This window comes from Apodemus sylvaticus, chromosome 12 (genome assembly GCF_947179515.1).
Source record: "Apodemus sylvaticus chromosome 12, mApoSyl1.1, whole genome shotgun sequence".
Taxonomy (NCBI): Eukaryota; Metazoa; Chordata; class Mammalia; order Rodentia; family Muridae; genus Apodemus; species Apodemus sylvaticus.
The window spans coordinates 77005932-77027474 of record NC_067483.1 but is presented as its reverse complement, the minus strand read 5'-3'; the positions used below and the strand labels follow the sequence as shown (position 1 = coordinate 77027474).

Genomic DNA, 21543 nt, shown 5'->3' with positions numbered 1-21543 from the left:
AATGTGAGTAAAGTCTTTCTCAGCTTCCTTTATGCCCCATTAATCCCTATTCTGTCAAAATTCCCAAGGCCTTTTGTCTTGTGATTGCTGGTAATGGAACTTGGGGTCCAGGTAATGCGATCAGAGCTTTGTGCCATTTTCAGCTCTCTCACTGGGTCTAGCATCCTTTAAAGGCAATCAACAGTAACAGAAGCCGCCACTTCCTGTATTTCCTTTTATGGCCACAGTGGCTGAAGCTCCTCAGGTTGAGGACAATATGCTGAGAGAAGTGACATTAAGCAAGCTCTTTTCTTCTTCTTTTTTTCCTTTCCCTTCCGAAGGTCTCAGCAGGACAGCCCAGTTCACATCATTAGAACACAGTTGCTTTTGGGCGTCCCAGCTCCAGACTCTTCTGTTAATATCTTCTTTTCAATGCAATGAAGAGAGAAATGGATTGCCTTTCAAGTCCCTGTTTTGTGTCACACGCTAGTGTGATTTTTGGTACATTTTTTAAACTCCTCATCATTGACCTTGCTATTAAAATTTTATTTGGTACACCACTCAGGAGAAATATCATAATTACTTCCACCTCTTTGACATCAAATTGGTCAATGAAATACAAACAGAACTAATGTGTGTCCCTTCTCTGGGAAAGCCTCCAGAGTGTAATTTGTTGTTTTCTCTTTTTCTGTCATGAATATCAGCAATATTCCAGATATGGCACTATAGTCGACAAGCTGTTAAGACTAGTAGGGAGCCTGTACAGCCATACTTGATAGAAAAAATGCAATATTATGCAATATTAAGAATAAATAAGACTGAGGGGTGTGTGTGTGGAGGGCTGTATGTGTGCTTTACCACAATTGAGGTTATCCTTACTAAAACTAATTTTTATTTCTGAGTCTTCCCATGTATAAAATGTAGTTATATAATAATTCATGTTTCACAAATTCAATCATTTATTTTCCTTTAGCTTGAAGCTGCTTAAATGCAGCATGCATTCTGAACACATATAGGTCTCACCTATACCTGAGAATGCAATGGAATTAGCCTCTTCTCACAAATAAGTTCATAAGATAGTAAAACAAGGGATAATAGTAGAGTCTGAATTTATATTAGAAGCTGTACAGTGTTCCTTAGTCTGAAGTGCATTGTATATATCATTGAAATTAAAGAAGTCGTTAACTTTCAACTAAACGCTCAGGAAACTCTCTTTGCAGGAATATTTGGCTTTGAAGATTAGGTGGCCTTGAACTTGGAGAGCTAGCATGAAGGAGATATTTCTTGACATTTTATTTCCTGGATAAAAATGACTTGGGCGTGGGGAATCATGGAATATTGAGAGATCAAACCAAATACTCAGTGTGGAGTGACTGCAAATTGAATATCAATGGTACTTGGATGCCATGTCTTGGTTAGATTTGAATAGGAAATTAGATCTTTATTTTGAAGCAATACAGCATTAGTTTTTACAAGCAGAGAATGGCCATGATATGTTAAATGGGTTTGAAAAAGAACTAACTGTCATGCCCAAATTGTGAGGTCCCCACAGATCACCAGAGACTACCAAGAGTCCCACTCATATGCAAAAGCGGAGAGTCCTTATTCAAGTTCAAGCGGGGACCCTCCAAGCTCTCCAGCACAGTGGATAGTGTGGAAGGCCTGAGCTGGTACAAGCCTTGCCTATTTATCATGGTTGCTATAGCAGGATAAAGAACTTTCCAACTGGGCAGTTACATGCTTGGTTGACATTTGAATACTTCTTTTGGATGGTAATGATTTCAGCTTGATATGAATAATCAAACTTAATTGCTAACTTAATCTACTTTAAGATATTAGGTACTTTCCCCTTAAGAACTGATTTGTTGTTTGTAGTGGCTATTCCTGATTGTCAACTTGACTATATCTGGAATGAACTACAGTCTAGAGTTGGAAGGCTCACCTATGATCCTAATTTGGAGGCTAAGAGATAGAAGTTTCTGACCTGGATCTTGGTATAGAGATCTTGAAGCATAATGGCTAAGACAAGGAGATCTCTGAGTTCAAGATCATTTGGGATTAAAGGTATGGATGCACATGCCTTTAATCTGGGCCACACCCTCTGCTCGCGACCCACACGCCAATAATCTGGGCCACACCCTCTGTTGGAGACCTATAGCCTTTAATCTGGGCTACACCCTCTGCTGGAGATATGTAAGGACATTCGAAGAAGGAAGATTCTATTTCACTCTTCCTTGCCTGCTTGCCTCGTGGGACTGAGAAACTGCTAGATCTTTGGACTTCCATCCACAGCTGCTGTTGACCATTGTTGGGGAGTTGGACTATAGACCGTAAGTCATCGACAAATTTCCTAACTATATAGAGACTGCCCATACCTTCTGTGACTCTAGAGAACCCAAACTAATACATTGTTGCTAGGGGTGGAGTGGCTATTTGCCCAGGGGAATTGTGATTATTACCAGGGTGACATGGCTCCTAAAACAAGTTGGTTTTTTTTTTCCCCAGTAGCTGAGTTCATTCAGAGTGCAAGTTAGTCATGAAATGGAGTCTGAAAGCAAAATGGAGTTTGTAGTTGGGTCCTTCGCTAACATAGAAGTGAAATTGGGTCCTTCACTAACATGGAAGGCCATTGAAGGTGCTATCAATATCTTCCCAATGATCAAAGATTAAGTATTTTCACCTTTGGTGTCTTATAATCAAGACTACACAACTATGGCCCTATAATGTGAAAGAAGATGTGGGCACAGGAAACAAGAAGGTGACCCAGTTCCGATAAAACTCTAAGCGCTTCTGGAGATGTTCTGGGGCTGATCACAAGTATCTCTTTCCTTCCTTCCTTTTTTCTCTCTCTCTTGATGTTTCGTGGCATTATCTACTGAAAAGTGATATTCTGGATAATGACTTCATTTACAGCAATAGCATTACTACTCAACAAATGACATAGTGATATCTGTTCAGCAGGACAGGTTAGGGAGGTTTAAACTGGTGAGTGCTAGGGGATGGAGAAGAGGAACATAGTGAGGAACATTATCAGTGCTGGGGGTTGCGGTGGTTACGGTAATAGAGAGCCCTAAGGGTAGAGTATCTTTGAGAGAGGGAAATTATTGCAATTTGGACATGGTGAGTTTGATGTGAAAGGCAAATGAGATAATGTGGGGAAAAGTGCTTCACAACCTGTGAAGTGTTTTAGAAATGGATGGGTTATTTTAAGAGGAAATGGCTGAGACCATTTTGTGACTCACCATATGCCCGTCAATACTCTGACAAAAACAATCAGAGCACATGAGAGGTAAATTGTAGGATAGCCCTATCGTATTTTTAGGTTAGCCTCATGCTATTATATCATTCTCACTGCTATTATTTTCTCTGAAACAAGGGGCAGCTGTTCCTATAGCTTTGTATAAGTGAATTAAGTTAGACATCAGCTTGAGCTGAACAGAAAGAAAGAAAGCTCTCTCCACACAGAGTTTTGGCTAGCCTTGAACTAGGAAAGATAGAATAGAGAATGAGTTTTTCTTCTAGCCAAGAATGATTCAAGTGTAAGAAACCATTAAAAAAAGTACTGCAGAACACTTTAAAAAGGGTTGGGGATTAATATAGAAATGGACTCTGGGTACCATATTTGAAGAAGCTTTGGCTAAGAAACTAGACTTTTATTTCGTAGCAAGGAACTTAGGCAGTTTTTGAAAAGGGGCATCACTGTAGGTGCTATGGTGGAGGAGGATTCCAGAAACAAAGCCCTCCTCAGGTGGGTTCTTTTTCTTAGGCCCTTGTCTCAGTGTTTCTTTATCTGATGTTTTTTTTTTTAATTAGGGGGATTTATCAACTGGCAGGAAGGATCTCATGGAATTGTCCTTCTGCCTTCTGATCTTAGTTTCACTTTGATTTTGTTGTTATTTTAGTGTCATTGAAAGCCAGATAGCTCACTTTGGGTTAAGTTCATTGCAAAATAGGAAAGTAAATGTGATAGCTTGGGGTGAACTAGATTCCACCATCTTGCTTGTCTGAAGGGAAGAATGGATTTGGCAGGGACATGATAGCTATCATTAGAGCTGCATGCATAGGAAACAAGGATGAGTTTTGACATCAGGAGGGTTACCATCCTGACCTCTAGAGACAAACGGCCCAGCTATAGTATTGAGCTGTATTTTTCTTAGCTGTATAACTACTACAGTAGATTATTGGTGTTTCATTGTGTTGCAAGCCTTTGTTTTAAACTGGGAAAACAACTGTTAGTGCTTTTAGTATGATACATTTCCCACCCCTACCCCAAAGACGTAGCTACCAGCTACGGCATTACTGAGCTGTGATTAGATCACTGAGGTTTGAGTTTCATCAGTGTTGAGTTTTCCTAATTGGAAATCTACTTGAAGAAAGTCGGTCAGCATACTATTTGGTGTCCCCAAACCCGTCTTCTTTGTTCTCTTGCTCCTAGTGACAGTGGGGTAAGCAGCCAGCACCTCACAATGAAGATTTTCTCTTACCTTAGGACTGGGAACAATCAGACCAAAAGATTCTAAAATTATGCCTCTAAGCAGATTTTTTTTCCCTTGAGTTCTTTATCTCAGGTATTTTTTGTTTCAGGAGAGGGGAGTAAACAAACACATCTTGATGCCTACCAGAAAGGTAGTTTAAAAGTTACACCTTGTTGTATTTGAAGCACGAGTTGCTAAAAGCAACAGGCCAATGTGAAGGGAGGATTTGAAATGTCAGAACTTAGTGCATTTGGCAGGGGTAGAATGATGAGTGTGCCCAGAGTCAGGATTAAACAAAATGTGAAAAATACAAATATTAACAAAGAAAATCCAGAACCCAGAAGGAAGGGAGAAGATATGGAGACAGCATCATAAAGCCATTGAAAAGCTGGATGTGGCTTCTCTGTTTATAAAATTAGGGAAATAGATCTGATTATAACAGTAGGGTCATCAGCCGCTAATCCCAAGGGAATGCATCCCAAGATGCCTAGCAGATATCAGAAATGGTGGATAACACCAAAACCAACTTATATGGTACATATGCCTATACATCCTGCAGCTGCCACGTAGAACCAGAGGTGATCTCTTTTTTCCATGTTTTATGTCCTGGTCCTGGTGCACCCTTTTTAACACGACCATTGAACTTAGGAACCACTAGTAAGTAAAATAAAGGTTACTTGAACACAAACACAGAGATTTTATGCCAATCTGTCTTGAAAACTGAGATGGTTACTGGCCAGTGGGAGGGTAATGAATATATACTATGTGTGCTGAACACAGGAAGGGATTACGCTCCAGTCAAAATCGGAAGGGGCAGCAAGAGTCTACACCATGCTACTCAGAACAGTGTACATCTTAAAAGATACGAATTATTTCTGCAATTTCCCATTTATTATTTCCAGGCACTGCGGGCCATGAGGTGACTGAAACCATGGAACGTAAGGAGGCATCCAAGGAAGACCGCCATGATGCCGCACATGGTTACCAGGGGAGGAGCTTGAATGGGATCCGTGAGCCAGTGAACGCTCAGCGCATGCAATGTCACCGTGCTGCACCCCCATGCCTCCTTTACTCTTCTCTAAGTGCTTCTCTTTATTTCTCACTGGGGCTTCCTTCTTGTACAACTATCCCGTAGATCTCTAAGGCCAGCCTCTGAAGTTACCCTGTTTGTTTGTTTTTTCTTTTAAATAAACTTGAGCATTTTAGTGTGCCATCTACTTGTGCATCACAAAACTTGGGAGCTTTGACTTAAAAAAAAAATGTTACACTGCTTCTTTGGAACAGAGATTCCAGAGGTGGGCATCTTTGAAAGAGTGACAAACCCCAAACCAGGGAGAGGACCGCACACTGCCTCATGTGCCAGCACTGATGCTAAAAATGTTCTAAGCCAGTTAGTGCTGAGAAATTATTGGACGTCAGCATTATAGAAAAATAAAAATAAAATAAAATAAAATAAAATAAAATAAAATAAAATAAGATAAAAAGTGCTTGAAAAACCCAGTATAGTATGGAGAGATGTCAGGACCGAAATCTATAAGCTAAAACAGTGTCTTTCATAATTTCATAAAGATCACAATAGCTTGAATTAAAAGCTGACTTTTAAATAGAATGCTGAGGGTAGAGCTATAGGAGAATCCACAGTATCACCTTTAAGTCCAACCCTGCTTCAGAAGGGCACGAGAAGTCAAAGATGTGCTCTTAGCTCAAGCGTCTTTTCTGTTTCCTTCTCCTCTTTTCATCCTCTGTCCTTGTAACCTGAAAGGGCTCCGGTTAGCTCAGCTGGCAACCAGGGTTCTGGCAAGCCTTGCCCTTCTCCCCCATTCACTCTGCCTTGCTTAGAAAATGTTAGATTAAATCCCTAAAGCCAGCTACCAAGGTCTATTTCCTTATTTGGCCACTTCCTCCTCCTGAGGCTGACCACCAAGGTCCAGCTATCAAAATGCTGAAGTCCAGCAATCAAAAGCCCCCTTTGGCTCACCTAATTAACATGCCCAGTTAAAATTAAGCACCTCACACTAACAAGAGGCTTTCCCTTCTACCTTTATAAACCACCACTTTCCTATACATCACATCTGTCTCCTCTCTCTCCGGAGGCAGTCCTCTGTCCCACTCTGAGACAAATATCCTCTTCCCTGTTCTTTTATTCCCTTCCCATTATCCATCATCCCCTATTTCCTGCCTTTACCTGTTATCCCATGCCCTTTGTCCCTCTTTTTTGCAGAGAACTTAGTCTTGGGGCTCCTGGGCCGATACAGATCCCTTAATAACCCACCATGGTTTTCCCTGGATCCGGACTACTGGGTTGCCCTTAGGTGTTTCTCCAGCCTATAGTCCAAGCATCCCCAGGTGTTCATCAGCCAGCGTTTTTCCTGGAGTTTGGATTCAAATCACACTTTATTTTTTATCATGTATTCCAGGCTGGCCTTGAACTCCCTATGTAATCAAGTAGGACTTTGGGAGCAAGAATTCCTGGAAAGAATCTGTTTCTACTATATTTTTAAAATGCCTTGATTTAATTTTCTTTGTTCTGTTGTGGCAACAACTCCATGAAACAAACTGTTTCCATACTGTAACAGTTTATTTGGCATGACCTAAATCTATGTTCCCAGGGCCAGGGTCACTGACCCATTGCTCCTGTAAACCTTTATTACTTTGAGATGAGAGCTATTACTTTCGATGACAGACTTGAACTTCTAATCCTCTTTTCCCCACCTCCCAAGTGTCACCAAACCCAGGGCTTCCGTCATCCTACATAAGCACTCTACCAACCTAGATATAGTCTCTAGCCCCAGCAACACTTTAAAATATAAATTCTAAGAGTCAAAACAAGGACAGCCACTGGGACTGTAGAAGAGGGTGTGGGGAACTTGTAACCCATTTTACCAAACTCAGTTCACTGCATGCACTAGATTCAGTTCACATAGAGTGAAAGGACAGATAACAGGTTGGACTGGGGTCAAATTATGAAAATATCATGCTAAGATGATAAAATGTTTATACATGGACAAGCAGAAATACAGGATACAGGGAAGTGGAGACCATAGAGGTTACCCTGCATTGCCATCATCTCCCAAGCCTATCCACGGAAGAGCTAGAATTAGAATCTAAGTCTGCCTCCTGGTGAGGCTCAGGCACATGACACACTGTCTCTTCCCACCTGCACAATGCAAATGAACTCTTATGAAATTGCTGTTCTATCTTGGGTTAAGCCCTTCCCAAGAAAGATAAAAATCTTTGGAATAAGATTGTTTTGGTTCACCCTCCATTTCTTGGAAAAGAAGGCTCTGTGCCCCCACCTAGTTGAGTATGTGACAGTTCTTCCAGAGTGATGCATCACCTGCTCTTGTCAAGTGTCAGGGTCAGAGTCCTTGGTTTATTGCATGTGGTTGCAGAGTCAAACGTGTTTCCCAAAAGCCATGAATAATGGGAAAGTCCCTGTGTGTCTTCCTGGCATGCAGTGCACTCTGGCCTGGTCTGTTTGCTTTTTATCCTTAAAAACTAACAATCATGAACTCTCGCTGATGTCAGGGCCACTGTAGGAGACAATAAAGAGAGAAGAGGTTTTCTCACAGCTTAGAGGAAATTGTAATCTGAGATAGAGCAAATATAGCCTGAGGCTGAGTTGTGGCTCACATCCTGTCCTGGAGAGGCTGCAATCTCCCTTTTAGCATCTGATGGAAACAAGAAAATTCAAAAAGACCTGCCCCAGTGACTTATTTCCTTGATTGTGTTAGATCACAGAAATACTTAAGAAAGACTCTCTTGTTCACCAGGAGAGAAATCTGGGGGATTACAAATATTACCAGTGTGTCACAGCTGCCACAGCTCACACCTGCTGTGTGACTTCATGCTGCACAGTAGGAAGCAGCCCTCTGGAGGCCTTGGCCACAGTCCCTCCCAAATGAACATCAGCCCAAGGCTTAAGGAGCTCTATTCTGTTTGATCTCTGCAGTCTGCCTGGAGACTATTGCCACCATCACTATCAGAGCATCCCCTTTCAATGTTGCTTCTCTCCCATGCAATCTCACTGTGGCTCCTGTATTCTGAAATTCTCTCTTGAACACTGATGTGATCACCTTAAGTACTTTGGCCAGCTCAGACCCTTATCAACTGAATCGTGGTCCTCAGAGTGACCAAATAAACAATCAATCAAACCCTTTGATTCCCAGACTGTGAAAGGATATCTTTCTTGGCTTCCCTTTGGTCCTCTAATCCATCCTCAATGGCCTTTAAGACTAGCTATCTAAAAAGAGGTACCAAATAGCTCATTTCCCCATGCTTTTCTCCTAAAGAGATATTATTATCATGATAACAATAATACTGTACTTCCTGAAAAAAAAAAAGGTGACATTTAAAGAGAGACCTGTGCCCATCCCTTTAGCAATCAGATTATTGAGACAATGGGCACCGAGAATTTGGAATTCCCCTGGGAGCCTCATGATAGAAGCCTGGTGTCAGCCAGAGGTGGAATTTGTCTCCCAGGAAGAGATTTCACATAGTTCTGACACTTTGTCACACCATCTTGAAGGAGAGGCTAGAGTGAAGATAAAGACTTGGCAGGGCCATACCCGACTGAGGTTGTCTTCTATTTAAACATCACAACAGGATTTAGCATGGATTTGAAGGGATCACTGCATTTCATCACTTGGTCTTCTTCCCAGTGTGGTCACAGTGAACGGATATTCATCAGTCTTTCACTCTCCTCATCTGTGTGAGCCCTGAGAGGTGGGCGGGCCTGGCTTGTTAGGGCTCCTATGGCCCAGGTTCTGACCCTACGACATCCACTCACTCTCTTTGATCTCCATGTAGTCCACTTTCCCTCATCTTACATGGCTAGGATGCCAGAGACTGATGTCCGGTCCTTATAATCAGATTGCTTGAGCTACATGCCATCACCAACACTCAAATAGGAAATCTTAGGAAAGTTACTCAAACCATCCATAGGACCCCTGAGGATATTCTTTCAGGAAGGATTGTGGGGAAGGAGGGAGACAACAGTTACAAAATGCTTAAAATACTGTCTTGTATAATCAGCAACAAAACCAATAGTCATTACTACTGCGCCCTGTATTACGACGCCCTTGGCTCCTTTGTGTAATGATTGTGCCTCTATCTATCCCTTACCCATCCATCTCTTTGTAAAAACCATTCCAAATCCCAAAGGTTGAGCATATTCTGTATCTTCCAGAGCTTTCCTATAATCCTGTAGACACTAAACAAGTTTGTAATAACTGCACTTAACCTGAAATTTTTATGCTTTTTCCTCATCATTGGGCGAGCTGCTGAGAGGCTCGGACCATTTCTGATCCCTATTTAGATCACCAGGGCCTAACAGAATCCTTGCTCCAGTGTCTAATAAATACTAATTTCAGAAATAAGCCTCCATTTCTCACTGTAGAAGCTAATGGCTTGACATTCAAAGTGCTAACTAATCTTGCTGCCTACACATACCTCAACCTTTCCTCCCACGCAGTCCGGAGGACCCGCTCCAACGCCAGTGTCTTCTTGGTGATTAAGTCCAGCTTCCTGCACCTCAGTTCCAAGCCATCGCCTCCTTGTTCTCTGTTCCCTAGCAAACTGTCTCCCATCTCACTTTTGCTTTTCCTAAGCTGAAGTAAAATCTGTGCTGTTTATCTACCATGTAAGAGGAGCTGCTCAGGTGTGTCGTGTGTCTGAAATGAACATGTGCAGAAGAGACCTTTGGAGAGCAAATCCCATTCACATAAGAATCATGCAGGAATGACAAACTGTCAGATAATAGGAGTTGATAATTTGTGCCTATCAGAGAGGGGAGGCGGGCCATTGTCAGGGTATGATGATGTGCCAGTCTCGCTTCTTCAACACAAGCAGCAAGTCGAATAGTTTCAACAACAACAACAACAACAACAACAAACCCTAAGCTAATTTATGAGAAGCATTTCAAATAATCTGTGGAAGTATTAGAGCCATTAGAAAAGCAAGGGACAGTCAAAGAAGTGAGTGATATGCTCGGACAGAAAAAGAATTGAAGAATTGCTTCCTCGGGGAAGCAGTCAGGCAGTCTGCTGAAACTCCTGCTTGCACGGAACAACAGAAATCCAGGCAGAAGCACACACACACACACACACACAGAGGGAGAGGGAGAGAGAGAGAGAGAGAGAGAGAGAGAGAGAGAGAGAGAGAGAGAGAGAGAGAGAGAGAGAGAGAGAGAAAGAGAGGGAGAGAGGGAGACAGAGACACAGAATGAGACAGAGAGAGATCCTTGACTGAAATGTATGAAATTAATTAATACTGAGCTTTATTATCTGCTATGTATATTCTGACAATAAAAAATATTTGCCAAGCACTTTACCATTTAGAAATATCTCTATGTACACCAGCATATCTCCTTTGATAAGAATATTGAATGACAGGACAGCTCTAGGACAGTCTATACAACCCAGTGTCAAGATACCTGGGTCTGCATCCTGTCTGGTTAACAGAAAACTTGTCCTTCCATCTCTGGAATTCTGTTTATCTTTGAATGAAATGAGGGTATAGACTGAGTGGTTTTTAAAGTCCATTTCGCTCATTTATAACTGATGCCACACCTCTTTCCTTCTAGATCCAGGATAAAATCTTCTTACTCTGGAATTTTTTTTTCAAGCATCAGTACATGACTTTGAGCTGTCCAGTGATGTTCCTAAAATCAGATTGTCCGAGTGATCCCTGTCTTGGGGGCTCAGGAAAGCGAAGAGCACTCCAGTTCACTGTGGAGTAACAGTCTCTCCCTTTCTGTTGATCTCCTTTAATGCAAATTCTGCCTGCGCCTCTAGTCCAAGGTCTCTCACTTCATCCTGCACTGTAATCCCTCCCACTCCACCACCAAGGTCAGCTGTCATCTTTCCTAGGTTTCACATTAGAGAGCAGGGAGAGGGTTTCAGTGGCTGATTTAATAGGTTGTTTTTTTAGTCTTTACAGGAGAGAGCTGGGGACTTTCCGTATACTGACATACCTATTCCCCCTTTTTACATCCCTCTGCTCTCTGCATACTCAGCTAGCCAAGGAAGATGTGTATGATAAAGGGGTGGATGTTTGGGGCAACAGCCTTCCTCATCCAGAGCACAGAAGAACATTACATGTTTCTATTTTCCCTTCTATATTCTTGGTACTTCTGAGAGAAAGTCATCTCTGAAAAAAGGTATTGGTACCTTTCTTTCTTTGTGAAAATTATTTGATACCTGGTTTTGTTTGCTTTCAGCCCAAAAGACTGAAAAGCGGTACTGTCTTTGTGTGTAAATTCCAGGTCACAGGATTAAGACTAGGCACCTGTGTGATTCTAAGATGAAAGCTTTTGTGGTCAGACACTGAAGTAAACCTCTGCCTTCCAGTCACAACTCCCCAGTGTGAACACGGTCCCTTTGTAGTGCCTATCTGGGTATTCCAACCATGATTACAAGATGTGAGGAACTTTCATGAGCCTGAAGAATTCCGGTCCCTGGTAGTGAATGGGAAAGAAGCTCAGAAGCCACAGCAGGGATGACTGCTCTCGCACAGTTCCCACAGCCTGTTAATATGCAAGGCAAACTACACTTTTCTGCCTGCTGGATCTCCCCTCCCCCTCCCCCCTCCCCCTCCCCCTCCCCTCTCCCCCCTCCCCTCTCCCCTCTCCATCCTCCCCCTTCTCCTCCCCCCTCCTGCCTCTCTCTCCCTCTCCCTCCCTCTCCCTCCCTCTCCCTCCCTCTCCCTCCCTCTCCCTCTCTCTCTCTCTCTGTATGTGTGTGTGTCTGTGTGTCTGTGTGTCTGTCTCTCTCATAATAAAGACAGCATTATATAAACTCAGCTGCAATTGGGATTGGTGTCTTATGTGTTCAGCCACCCCCTGTTCTGGTCTTAAGCTGCTGGTTTAGGCTTTTGCAGGAGTCAAGCTTCTTCAGGAGAGAACGCCAAAGCTGGGCTGAATTTTGTGCTCAGTAACGTATTTAGGAATGTCTCAAAGTCAAATTGATTACAGACATACTGGATTATATTTCATGGGCTGGCTTTGCTATGCTGCCGGACATATAGCCGTCTGCCGTCCACATCTCTCTGTGCCTACCAATCAGGCGGGCTATTTCATCAAATCACTGCCCAGAGACCACGATCTTAGTACCAACTCTGCCTCACACTACCCAGAATATATTTCTAACCCAAAGAGAAATGTGTATTGAGAGCCAGATGCAAAATAAGATGAAGATCCTCTGCTGGTTTCTTTCTTTCTGGGAGGCAAATTCCTTAGACATCGATCTTACAAGCCAAAGAATAACTCCCATATTTTTCAGCACCATGGATTCTGGATTTCCTTTCCTACAAATGCAGAACTTGACACGTTGGTAGAAACGTTAAGCAAAACCTCTTTTTCTATATGCCTACTTTGCGAACGCTTCTCTCCGCTGGGTCCATTTGCATCCTTGATGCGTCAGTTGTTTCTTCCCCACCCTTTCTGAGTGCTGGAGAGGCAGAGGGCCCAGCGCAGCTGAGCCTGCAGACCTGCCATCTGATTGGCTGCCGGGCGCGTGGCTGCGCTATAAAAGAGACCCCACAAGGCTTGAGAGCCAGAGGCGCAGAGGATTCTGACAGCTTCTTTGCAGAGCAGAAGCAACTGTGCTCAAAATAGAAACTACCGCTGTTCCCGCTGCCTTTCTCTCCTCGCTCCGAATCCCACAGTTAAACAAGATGTGCAAAGGGCTTGCAGGTCTGCCAGCTTCCTGCCTGAGGAGGTAAGATTGGCTTCTGTTACTGGCCAGGCTAAAGTTTGCATTGACTTTCAGGGAGTTGCATGCTTTGCTTAGGAAGTTCTCTGGCTATATGCTCCAGGAAGCCCTGGTAGCGTCTCCCTAGGGCTAGCTAGACACATTGACTTAGGGAACAGAGTCCTCAAATGTTGCTTCCTGTATGTTGTATCTCACATGACTTTAATTTTGAAACTCGTTCTGACTTTTAAGCCGTGACCTTTAGTTAGGCTGTTTCGATTACGGAGTGATAGGAAGTTTGGGGGATGCATCTGAATTCTTTCCATAATTATGTCCCTGTTTGCGCATTACCGAGGACCCAGAATCATGGCTAACTAGTTCTTGTGTGAGGGAAGAAGCCTCAGAGGAGGTTTGGAAACATTGTCAGAATGCTTTCTGTAGCATTCTTCAGGGTCCTCTACTGTACCTTAGTTGGAAACAAATATGAGAACAAAAGATTCTTTCCAAACTACATCTTTCCTATCCCTCTGCCCCACCTCCAGATGTTGAAGTGAGTTGTGGTTGAGAAATATATACAGTTTGTAACATACCAGCTTAAAGTTTCAGAGGCACTTGTATGCCTTTGGGTTCTTTTCTTAAGGGTATAGATGAATGATTTCACAGAGTACTTATATAGTAGTTGGGTTAAAATAAAACACAAGGTCAGTATGTATTACATGATTTCCTCTTGAAATTAAAGGTCAGCAGTCATCTGTGGGTCTACCAAATCTCCCTAACCATCCTTGGAGATATAAATCACATTAATTCTCAATTTGGAAACAATCCCCAAAAGCACAGTGCTTGTGTGTTCCTGAGTCTGCTCTCAAAGGGTTAAGAAGTGTCAGGGTCTCCAGAGGGTCTTATCTAATCAAGGTCACCCAGTTGGTGGCAGCAGAAGAAGGACCATGTCCAGGTTACCTGTCTCCAGGGACTTCTGAAGTAACTTTGGTTTTTATTTTTCGGCTTCTGTTGTGTTACAAGATGTTTGCCAAGCATACTTCGAGCTCTTTGGAAATACCCCTTCATCTAGTTAGTAGCTGCCTAGGGCACAGGCAGAGGCAGCACACTGAGGCAGGAAGTCATATCTCTTCGGGCTGGATCACAAAGCATCCATAGCGTCACCTTAGGACTGTCCCAACTCTGGTGATTTTATCTTGCTGTCACTGGGGAGGATTTTTGTCACCAGTCACCAGCTGGGGAAAAAGAGAAAGGAAAATGGCCTCTCAGGAGATGGAGAAACACTACCTTAAAGGACAGCCCAAGAATAGCGCTGGGATTCAGACATTCTGAGAAAATCCCCTGATAAGCTCCCAGCATGTCAATCCATCGTAAGGTGCTGCTGCGAAGCGCCGTTCTGTGCCAACCTTTCCAGGCCAGAGCATCTCATCCTCTGTTGCTCTGGAAACACCATTCTTCTTAAGCCATTTCTTGGCTTGTATAATAAAAGAGATAATAGTAACATAAAATAATCTATTAAGTAAGAACGACAGAGTTGAGCTGGAAGTTCAAGTAGTCAGAAACTCTGCGGTACCCTGACTGCCTGTTTGTTAAGTAGTGGCTGGAAACTGGAAACTGCTCTAATTAAGTAATTACTTGCCTCAGCCTTGGCTCTGTCTTCCTTCTCCTATCCCAAAGTCTCAGATGCTCTTTTTAATGTGCATCTCCCTGTAAGTTACATTTGGGGTTGTTTGTTTGTTTGTTGTTTGTAGCTTTAGCTGAAGGTTGCCTAGAAACAAGCCTGGGAAGACTGAGCTTTCAGCCTGAGCCTGTGTACCATTCACTCTTCCTGCTTCTCTCTGAACACACTAAAGCTTATTCTCTGCACACACACACACACACACACACACACACACACATCCTTGGGAACTGCTTGGCTCCCACTTTCAGGGCTGACTGAACTCACTTCTACTCTACTGCAGTGCTTCCATTGCCCACCTTGAGAAATAGCACCAGGCTTCCAGAAAGTGTCCTATAGGGAGAATGAATCATGTTTTGCAGTTACTGCATACATTTCAAAATAGCAGCCAGTTCTTCATACGCTTTCACCAAAGGTAGGAAAGGTCATATGCAGAAACAAAGGAATCGCTTCTGGGAGTTCAAGCCACTGCAACTCCCCTAAAGAGACTGCCTCTGATCCACACAGCAGCCATGGGCTCTTAAGAGCTCTCATGTCTCTCTTTTAAGGAAATGTGTTTTTCATATTAATTTTTTTTTGTCTTCTTCCTTGCAGTGCAAAGGATATGAAACATCGGCTGGGGTTCCTGCTTCAGAAGTCAGATTCCTGTGAACACAGTTCTTCACACAGCAAGAAGGACAAAGTAGTAACTTGCCAGAGGTAAGAGAAATGGGTTTATAGAAGAGCCCTTGAGTGTGAACTGTCTGATGGTAGAGAAGTTGTATGTTTTATGTAAAGAGTGGGTGGGAAAACAGGCCCTTAGCTGAGCCATATTTGGGTCAAGATGGCCTCCATTTCAAGGTGAGGGTACACAATTGTTATCTCATCACTTGGAAGGTTAGAAGGGCCGTGAGTTCAAGACTAGCCTGAGATTTATAGAAAGATATTATATCACACACACACACACATACGCACACACACACACACACACACACACACACATGAGGGTGGAGGAAGATAGACAGGCAGATAGACAACAGTCCAGTTTATGTCCATCATAATTAGAATTTGTATCCATATATTTCATGAAAACGTATCCCAATAAACAATATATCACATGTTGCCTTAGTTTTTTTTTTTTAAATTCTATGCTATGTATTTAAATCATTCTTTCTTCTGTAATATCTCCAGGGTGAGCCAAGAAGAAGTCAAGAAATGGGCTGAATCCCTGGAAAATCTGATTCACCATGAATGTAAGTAACCATACTTTCTCTCTTTCATCACATAAATACACACACACACACACACACACACACACACACACACTGAAGATAGCATTACTCAGCTTGAGACAAGCTTGTTAACTGTGGCTCTTTGTCCTCTGTCACAGGTGGACTGGCAGCTTTCAAAGCTTTCCTGAAGTCAGAATACAGTGAGGAGAACATTGACTTCTGGATCAGCTGTGAGGAGTACAAGAAAATCAAGTCACCTTCTAAACTCAGTCCCAAGGCCAAGAAGATCTATAACGAGTTCATCTCAGTGCAAGCAACAAAAGAGGTATGTTTCCATGGCAGAGAACTTTCTAGATCTTAGTGGGGATTCATAGGACAGGCATTCAGGGTCAGGGATCTTTAGATCTACAAGTTAAAGGAGCAATGGGTCTGGCTATTATAATCTTGACAACATTTCAAGTAAATCTATTAGGAAAAAAAGCTATTTGTTACTATATGATTTTAATGACTCTCCTTAAAAATATAATCATAAATCTCCCCAATGAGAGAGTAAAGGAAAAGAAAGTTCTCTTTCCACTTAGAGGCAGAGTGGACCTTTTATACACATATGCCAGGGCAAACCCAAATGTCCCGGGTTTCACTCTGGGGAGGAATGTAAAGGAAGGGTCCCAGCTTCTCCTTGTTGATTACAAGCCTGCAGCCTCCTCCCTTCAACAGGCCTCTAGGTCTAATGCAACCTTGGTCTTTGCACTTTAGGTAAACCTGGATTCTTGCACCAGAGAGGAGACAAGCCGGAACATGTTAGAGCCCACGATAACCTGTTTTGATGAAGCCCAGAGGAAGATTTTCAACCTGATGGAAAAGGATTCGTACCGCCGCTTCCTCAAGTCTCGATTCTATCTTGACCTGACCAATCCTTCCAGCTGTGGGGCAGAAAAGCAAAAAGGAGCCAAGAGTTCTGCAGACTGCACTTCCCTGGTCCCTCAGTGTGCCTAACTCTCACAGATGCAGAGAGCAGATAGGCCAAGACTCTATGCTCTGGAAACCTGAGGCCAAATATTGATCTGTATTAAGCAGCAATGCTTTATCCACATTGTAGTCTAGTGTCCATGCTGCCTGCCGGTGTGTGAGTCACTTCTGTGTAAAACTAGCCTTAGTTGTGGTGTTGGGGTTTTCATTGGGGTAAGACCCAATTCGTTTTAAATTTTCCCAAGTTTCCTTAAGGGTATCAAGTGAGCAAGTTTCCAAATAATGGCTCTGTAGGTCTGGATTTTCAAAGATTGCTGGCAGGCCTCCCCTTTCAACAGTTTGACCTCAAGTTAGTTAGTTGGTACACTTCATGTGACAACACATGCACATGCAATGTTGGCCAGCAGCACTTCCTACGGACTCTCAATGTTTAGGTGATATTTGTGTATGTATATGTATATACATTAAATATATATATAATATATGCATATACATTCTGTATATATTATATCTATGTTTTCAATGTGTATAAATGTGCATGAATATGTATGCATATATATGTATATACTCACACATGCGCACACATTTCTTTAAGGAAAATTGGGAAAGATCCTAGGTGCTCAAATTGGAGTGTGTACACATGCTCTCATGCATGTTCTGATTTCTGGTCCTTCATACCGTGTCTGAACAGGGCAAACTAAATTAACTGTCATGCAGGCTGAGAAAGGAACGCTAACTTGTGGAAAATGAGTTCTATAAAATTATCGGGTCTTGATGGAGAATAGTCAGGGCCTTGTGTTTAATTGTTGTTGGTCTCCACATTGAGCACTAAACTAAGGGGTGAGCACTCTGAAAAAATCTGCTGTCTGACTGACGCTGAACTGCCTTGCATCAGTGACCACTGCTGGCACTTTTAAGTCCCTGTGCCCATGGTGATGGCCTTCCCTCCTTCGCCTGGGTGCTCAGGGCATGCTGATTAGCAGCTGGGTTGGTCTGGAGCTGGATGCTTGAACTGAATGAAGGAATGTGGTCCAGACCTTGTCGCCTAGCTCTACCACGGACTACTGCTTATGTGAGGGCAGAGGACCTAAAGATTATCTTAATTCTTTCCTCTCTTGATAAGGTGCTCTTCTCTTCCTACTCCCCCAAGAATGTTGCTTGTCAGATGAGCCTCCTCAGTTCCGTGGGGTTGGTTGCTCACTTTAGGAAGAACCGTGGCTGCCTGCAGTGGTTCTAAGCTACATTCTTCTATTTGTAAAGCATCATCAGGGGGAAAGGTTATGGTTTATCAGGAGGAAGTAAGTTCTCATGAACTGCAAAGCCCTTTTTGGTTTTCTGCTTTGAGATAAGAGCTTGTTTATCCCATCCCAAACACCAAGGCTAGCAGAGACCAATGAAAGGAGAGGGGAAAGGAAAAAGAAAGAGAAAAGAGAACAGGAGAGGAGAGGGTATCAGTTGGTAGGACTACTATTTGGAGCTTTTCAAGGCATGTAAAATACTTGAAAATTTCTCATTTGTGTTATTTATGATGTTTTGTACAATGTTTTTATTATTGTATTGTTTTATAAATGGAGGTACAGGATATTAAGTGAATCACTAATGAATGCCCAAGAAGTAATTTTCTTCTCATTCTTCTAAAAGCACTGCCTTTGAGAGCACACACATACTCATGCAACTCTGCAGTGCTTGCTCCAGTTTAAGTTGCATGTGTGAGCACCATTGTGGCTAGTAAGCCAGTGTACTGGGCTGCAAAATGAAGACAGTGGAATAGTGTGTATCCAAGTCTCGTCGTCGTATTGAAGAAACTAGTTTTCTAACAGTACTTGTCTTGTCTCTCTTGGCAGTCTTGCTTATAATGTCCCCAGAGCTCCCCCTTCAGTGTTCCTAACTCCTGTTTTGTTATACACAAGTCCACAGATCATGTCTGTATAACTCATTGGTCTTGCCCTAATATTATCATGACTTTGAGATTGTACCTGTACTCCCAGACTGCTGTCTCGCATATAGGTCTGGAGAGTCCTTCCGAATGAGAAGTAAATTATTTTATGTAATACAGCTTGAGTGTGTTTTCAATTGTATTTCCATCGCTCTTTGGTACGGTGAGCCTGCCTGCTGCTGCTCCTTGTAAGGAATGCTCCTTCCATACGCATGCCTGTTTCTGCCATGTGCTTTAAAGGCCTCGACGCTGATGCTTCCAATGAAACACACCAGTCTTAATGATGACAGTAAATAAATGCTTCCTACACAACAGTCTGCTTGGAAACACATTAATGCTCCAGAGAGGCATGCTGCGAGGAACAGCAGGGCACAGAATGCCTTTAGAAAATGACTCACACAGAGTCTTTATCCCTCCCCATGCCAACTCTAGGAAGGAAAGTGGAAGCTGTGTTGTTTAGGCTTTGGCCCCTTTCACTGTTCTGCCTGCTTCTGCTCACAGGCCCAAGGCTGCTCTAGGTTTGAAGACTAGGCAGATTTAGTGCTCTGCAGGTCTTCAATTGGGATTGGGCGGGAAGAAAAGTCCCTAAAACTAAAAAAAGACCCAGCAAAACAAAACAAAACAAAACAATACCCCCCAAACCCCAAAATATCAAAATAAACCAAAAGAAATCAAGCCAAACCACCAGCAACAATAAATGGGGGTCTCACTCAGTCTGTAGTCCACTGGCTTGTAACTTAACTGTGAAGACTATAGTTTGAGCTCAAACTCATGGCAATCCTCCTGTTTCGACTTCCCAAGTCTTAGGGTGACTGGCACAACTTTTCTTTTCTGTATTTACTAGGATTGTAAGGGTAGGGTCCCCCTTCCAAGCAGCTGTCTACTTTCTTTTTTTTTTTTTCTAATTTGTTGTCTAGTTTTTTTTTTTATTCGATATATTTTTTATTTTCATTTCAAATGATTTCCCCTTTTCTGGCCCCCCACTCCCTGAAAGTCACATAAGCCCCCTTCCCTTCCCCTGTTCTCCCACCCACCCCTTCCCACTTCCCTGTTCTGGTTTTGCCTTATACTGCTACACTGAGTCTTTCCATAACCAGGGGCCACTCCTCCGTTCTTCTTGTACCTCATTTGATGTGTGGATTATGTTTTGGGTATTCCAATTTTCTAGGCTAATATCCACTTATTAGTGAGTTCATACCATGATTGATCTTTTGAGACTGGGTTACCTCACTTAGTATGATGTTCTCCAGCTCCATCCATTTGCCTAAGAATTTCATGAATTCATTGTTTCTAATGGCTGAATAGTACTCCATTGTGTATATATACCACATTTTTTGCATCCACTCTTCTGTTGAGGGATACCTGGGTTCTTTCCAGCATCTGGCAATTATAAATATGTGATAAGGATATATGCTCCACTCTGTTCATAGCAGCCCTATTTATAATAGCTGTCTACTTTCAATTACCTGCCAGAGTGAGAAAGGCTGTGGAGACGCTGAGGAGGCTGAGGTACCTGGGGGGCCTAGGAGAGAGCTTTCTGCCGCAGCTGCTCAGTGCCATCTTTGCACTTTGAGAATTTCTGAAAAAGAAGTAACAGAATGCTCATATCTGAAATTGGGGCTGTATCATGTCCTATGAGCCCCGTTTCCTGTTTGCTTGTTTCCTGCTTTAAAGGTCATGTTCGCAAGGCAGTAGGCATAGGTGATTGCAGGCATTTTTTTCAAGCACTGATGCTTTTTAAAATCTGGCCAAAGCCTTGAATCCTTTACTTAGGAAAATACACGAAGGAACCTAAATTCCTCATAATCATTTACACACGATGTTTGCACCCCCACCTCTCCAAGCATGGATGGAGACCCTCTGCTCCTTCTCATGTACTGGCCCTGAGGTATCACTTGTAGTCATATGGATCAAGAGTGGAACCAAAGCATATTCTCCATGGCTCCTTTTCTGGCAGTTTCCCAGCCTATACATTCCAGAAGGTGCAGGCACAAGACAGAAGAGTGTTGGTAGTTATAGTGCATGGATTCCTGGCTATTCCAGCACAGCACTACCACTTAGATTAATATTAAGATTATTCTTTTAACCATGACCCTATGCTATTGCTGTTACTTTGTGTGTGTGTGTGTGTGTGTGTGTGTGTGTGTGTGTGTGTAGTGGGGTCGGGGGTGGGGGGCATTGGGAAAAGAGGCTCTGATGTGGAGATTAAGATGCCTCGTTCATCTCAATGACCGTCTAAAAACAGAAAGTAGACTTTGCTGGGGGATTCTCCCCAGTGTGCCTCGAGTTGTATTCTGAATATGCTTGTCACCAATTTCGGAGATTTTAAATTTTAAGTAGATGACCAAAAGATAAGGGAAGAGAAATGGGGAAGAAGAAAGAAAAGATACAAAGAAAAAAGAACGATTATCAAGGGAAAACCAGTTATACTTCCATCTAGGCTAAACACGTGGGAAAAAAGAAATTATGCTGGCAAATTCCGAGCCCGGTCCACTCACTGATGTGACCGGCCAGCTGCATAAGCTGGCAGTGTAGCTTCTGGGGAGCCCTGGTCATCCCATTCAGAGGCTGAATTTAAACCAGGCATCTGCTAAGGTCCTGAAGCACA

General features: G+C 42.8%; 1 protein-coding gene across 2 annotated transcripts; it reads left to right on the top strand.

Moving 5' to 3' along the window:
- The first annotated feature begins 13021 nt into the window (after nucleotides 1-13021).
- Rgs4 (regulator of G protein signaling 4) lies at nucleotides 13022-19050 on the top strand. 2 transcript variants are annotated; one of them, XM_052200910.1, is made up of 5 exons: nucleotides 13022-13171; nucleotides 15414-15518; nucleotides 15990-16051; nucleotides 16189-16355; nucleotides 16787-19050. In XM_052200910.1, the coding sequence occupies exons 1-5, from the start codon at nucleotides 13128-13130 to the stop codon at nucleotides 17024-17026; spliced, it is 618 nt and encodes a 205-aa protein (XP_052056870.1). In that variant the 5' UTR covers nucleotides 13022-13127; the 3' UTR covers nucleotides 17027-19050. The 2 variants fall into 2 exon arrangements, with proteins under 2 accessions (XP_052056870.1, XP_052056871.1); XM_052200911.1 differs by lacking the exon at nucleotides 16189-16355 and having other exon boundaries at nucleotides 16787-16952.
- Nucleotides 19051-21543: the final 2493 nt, after the last annotated feature.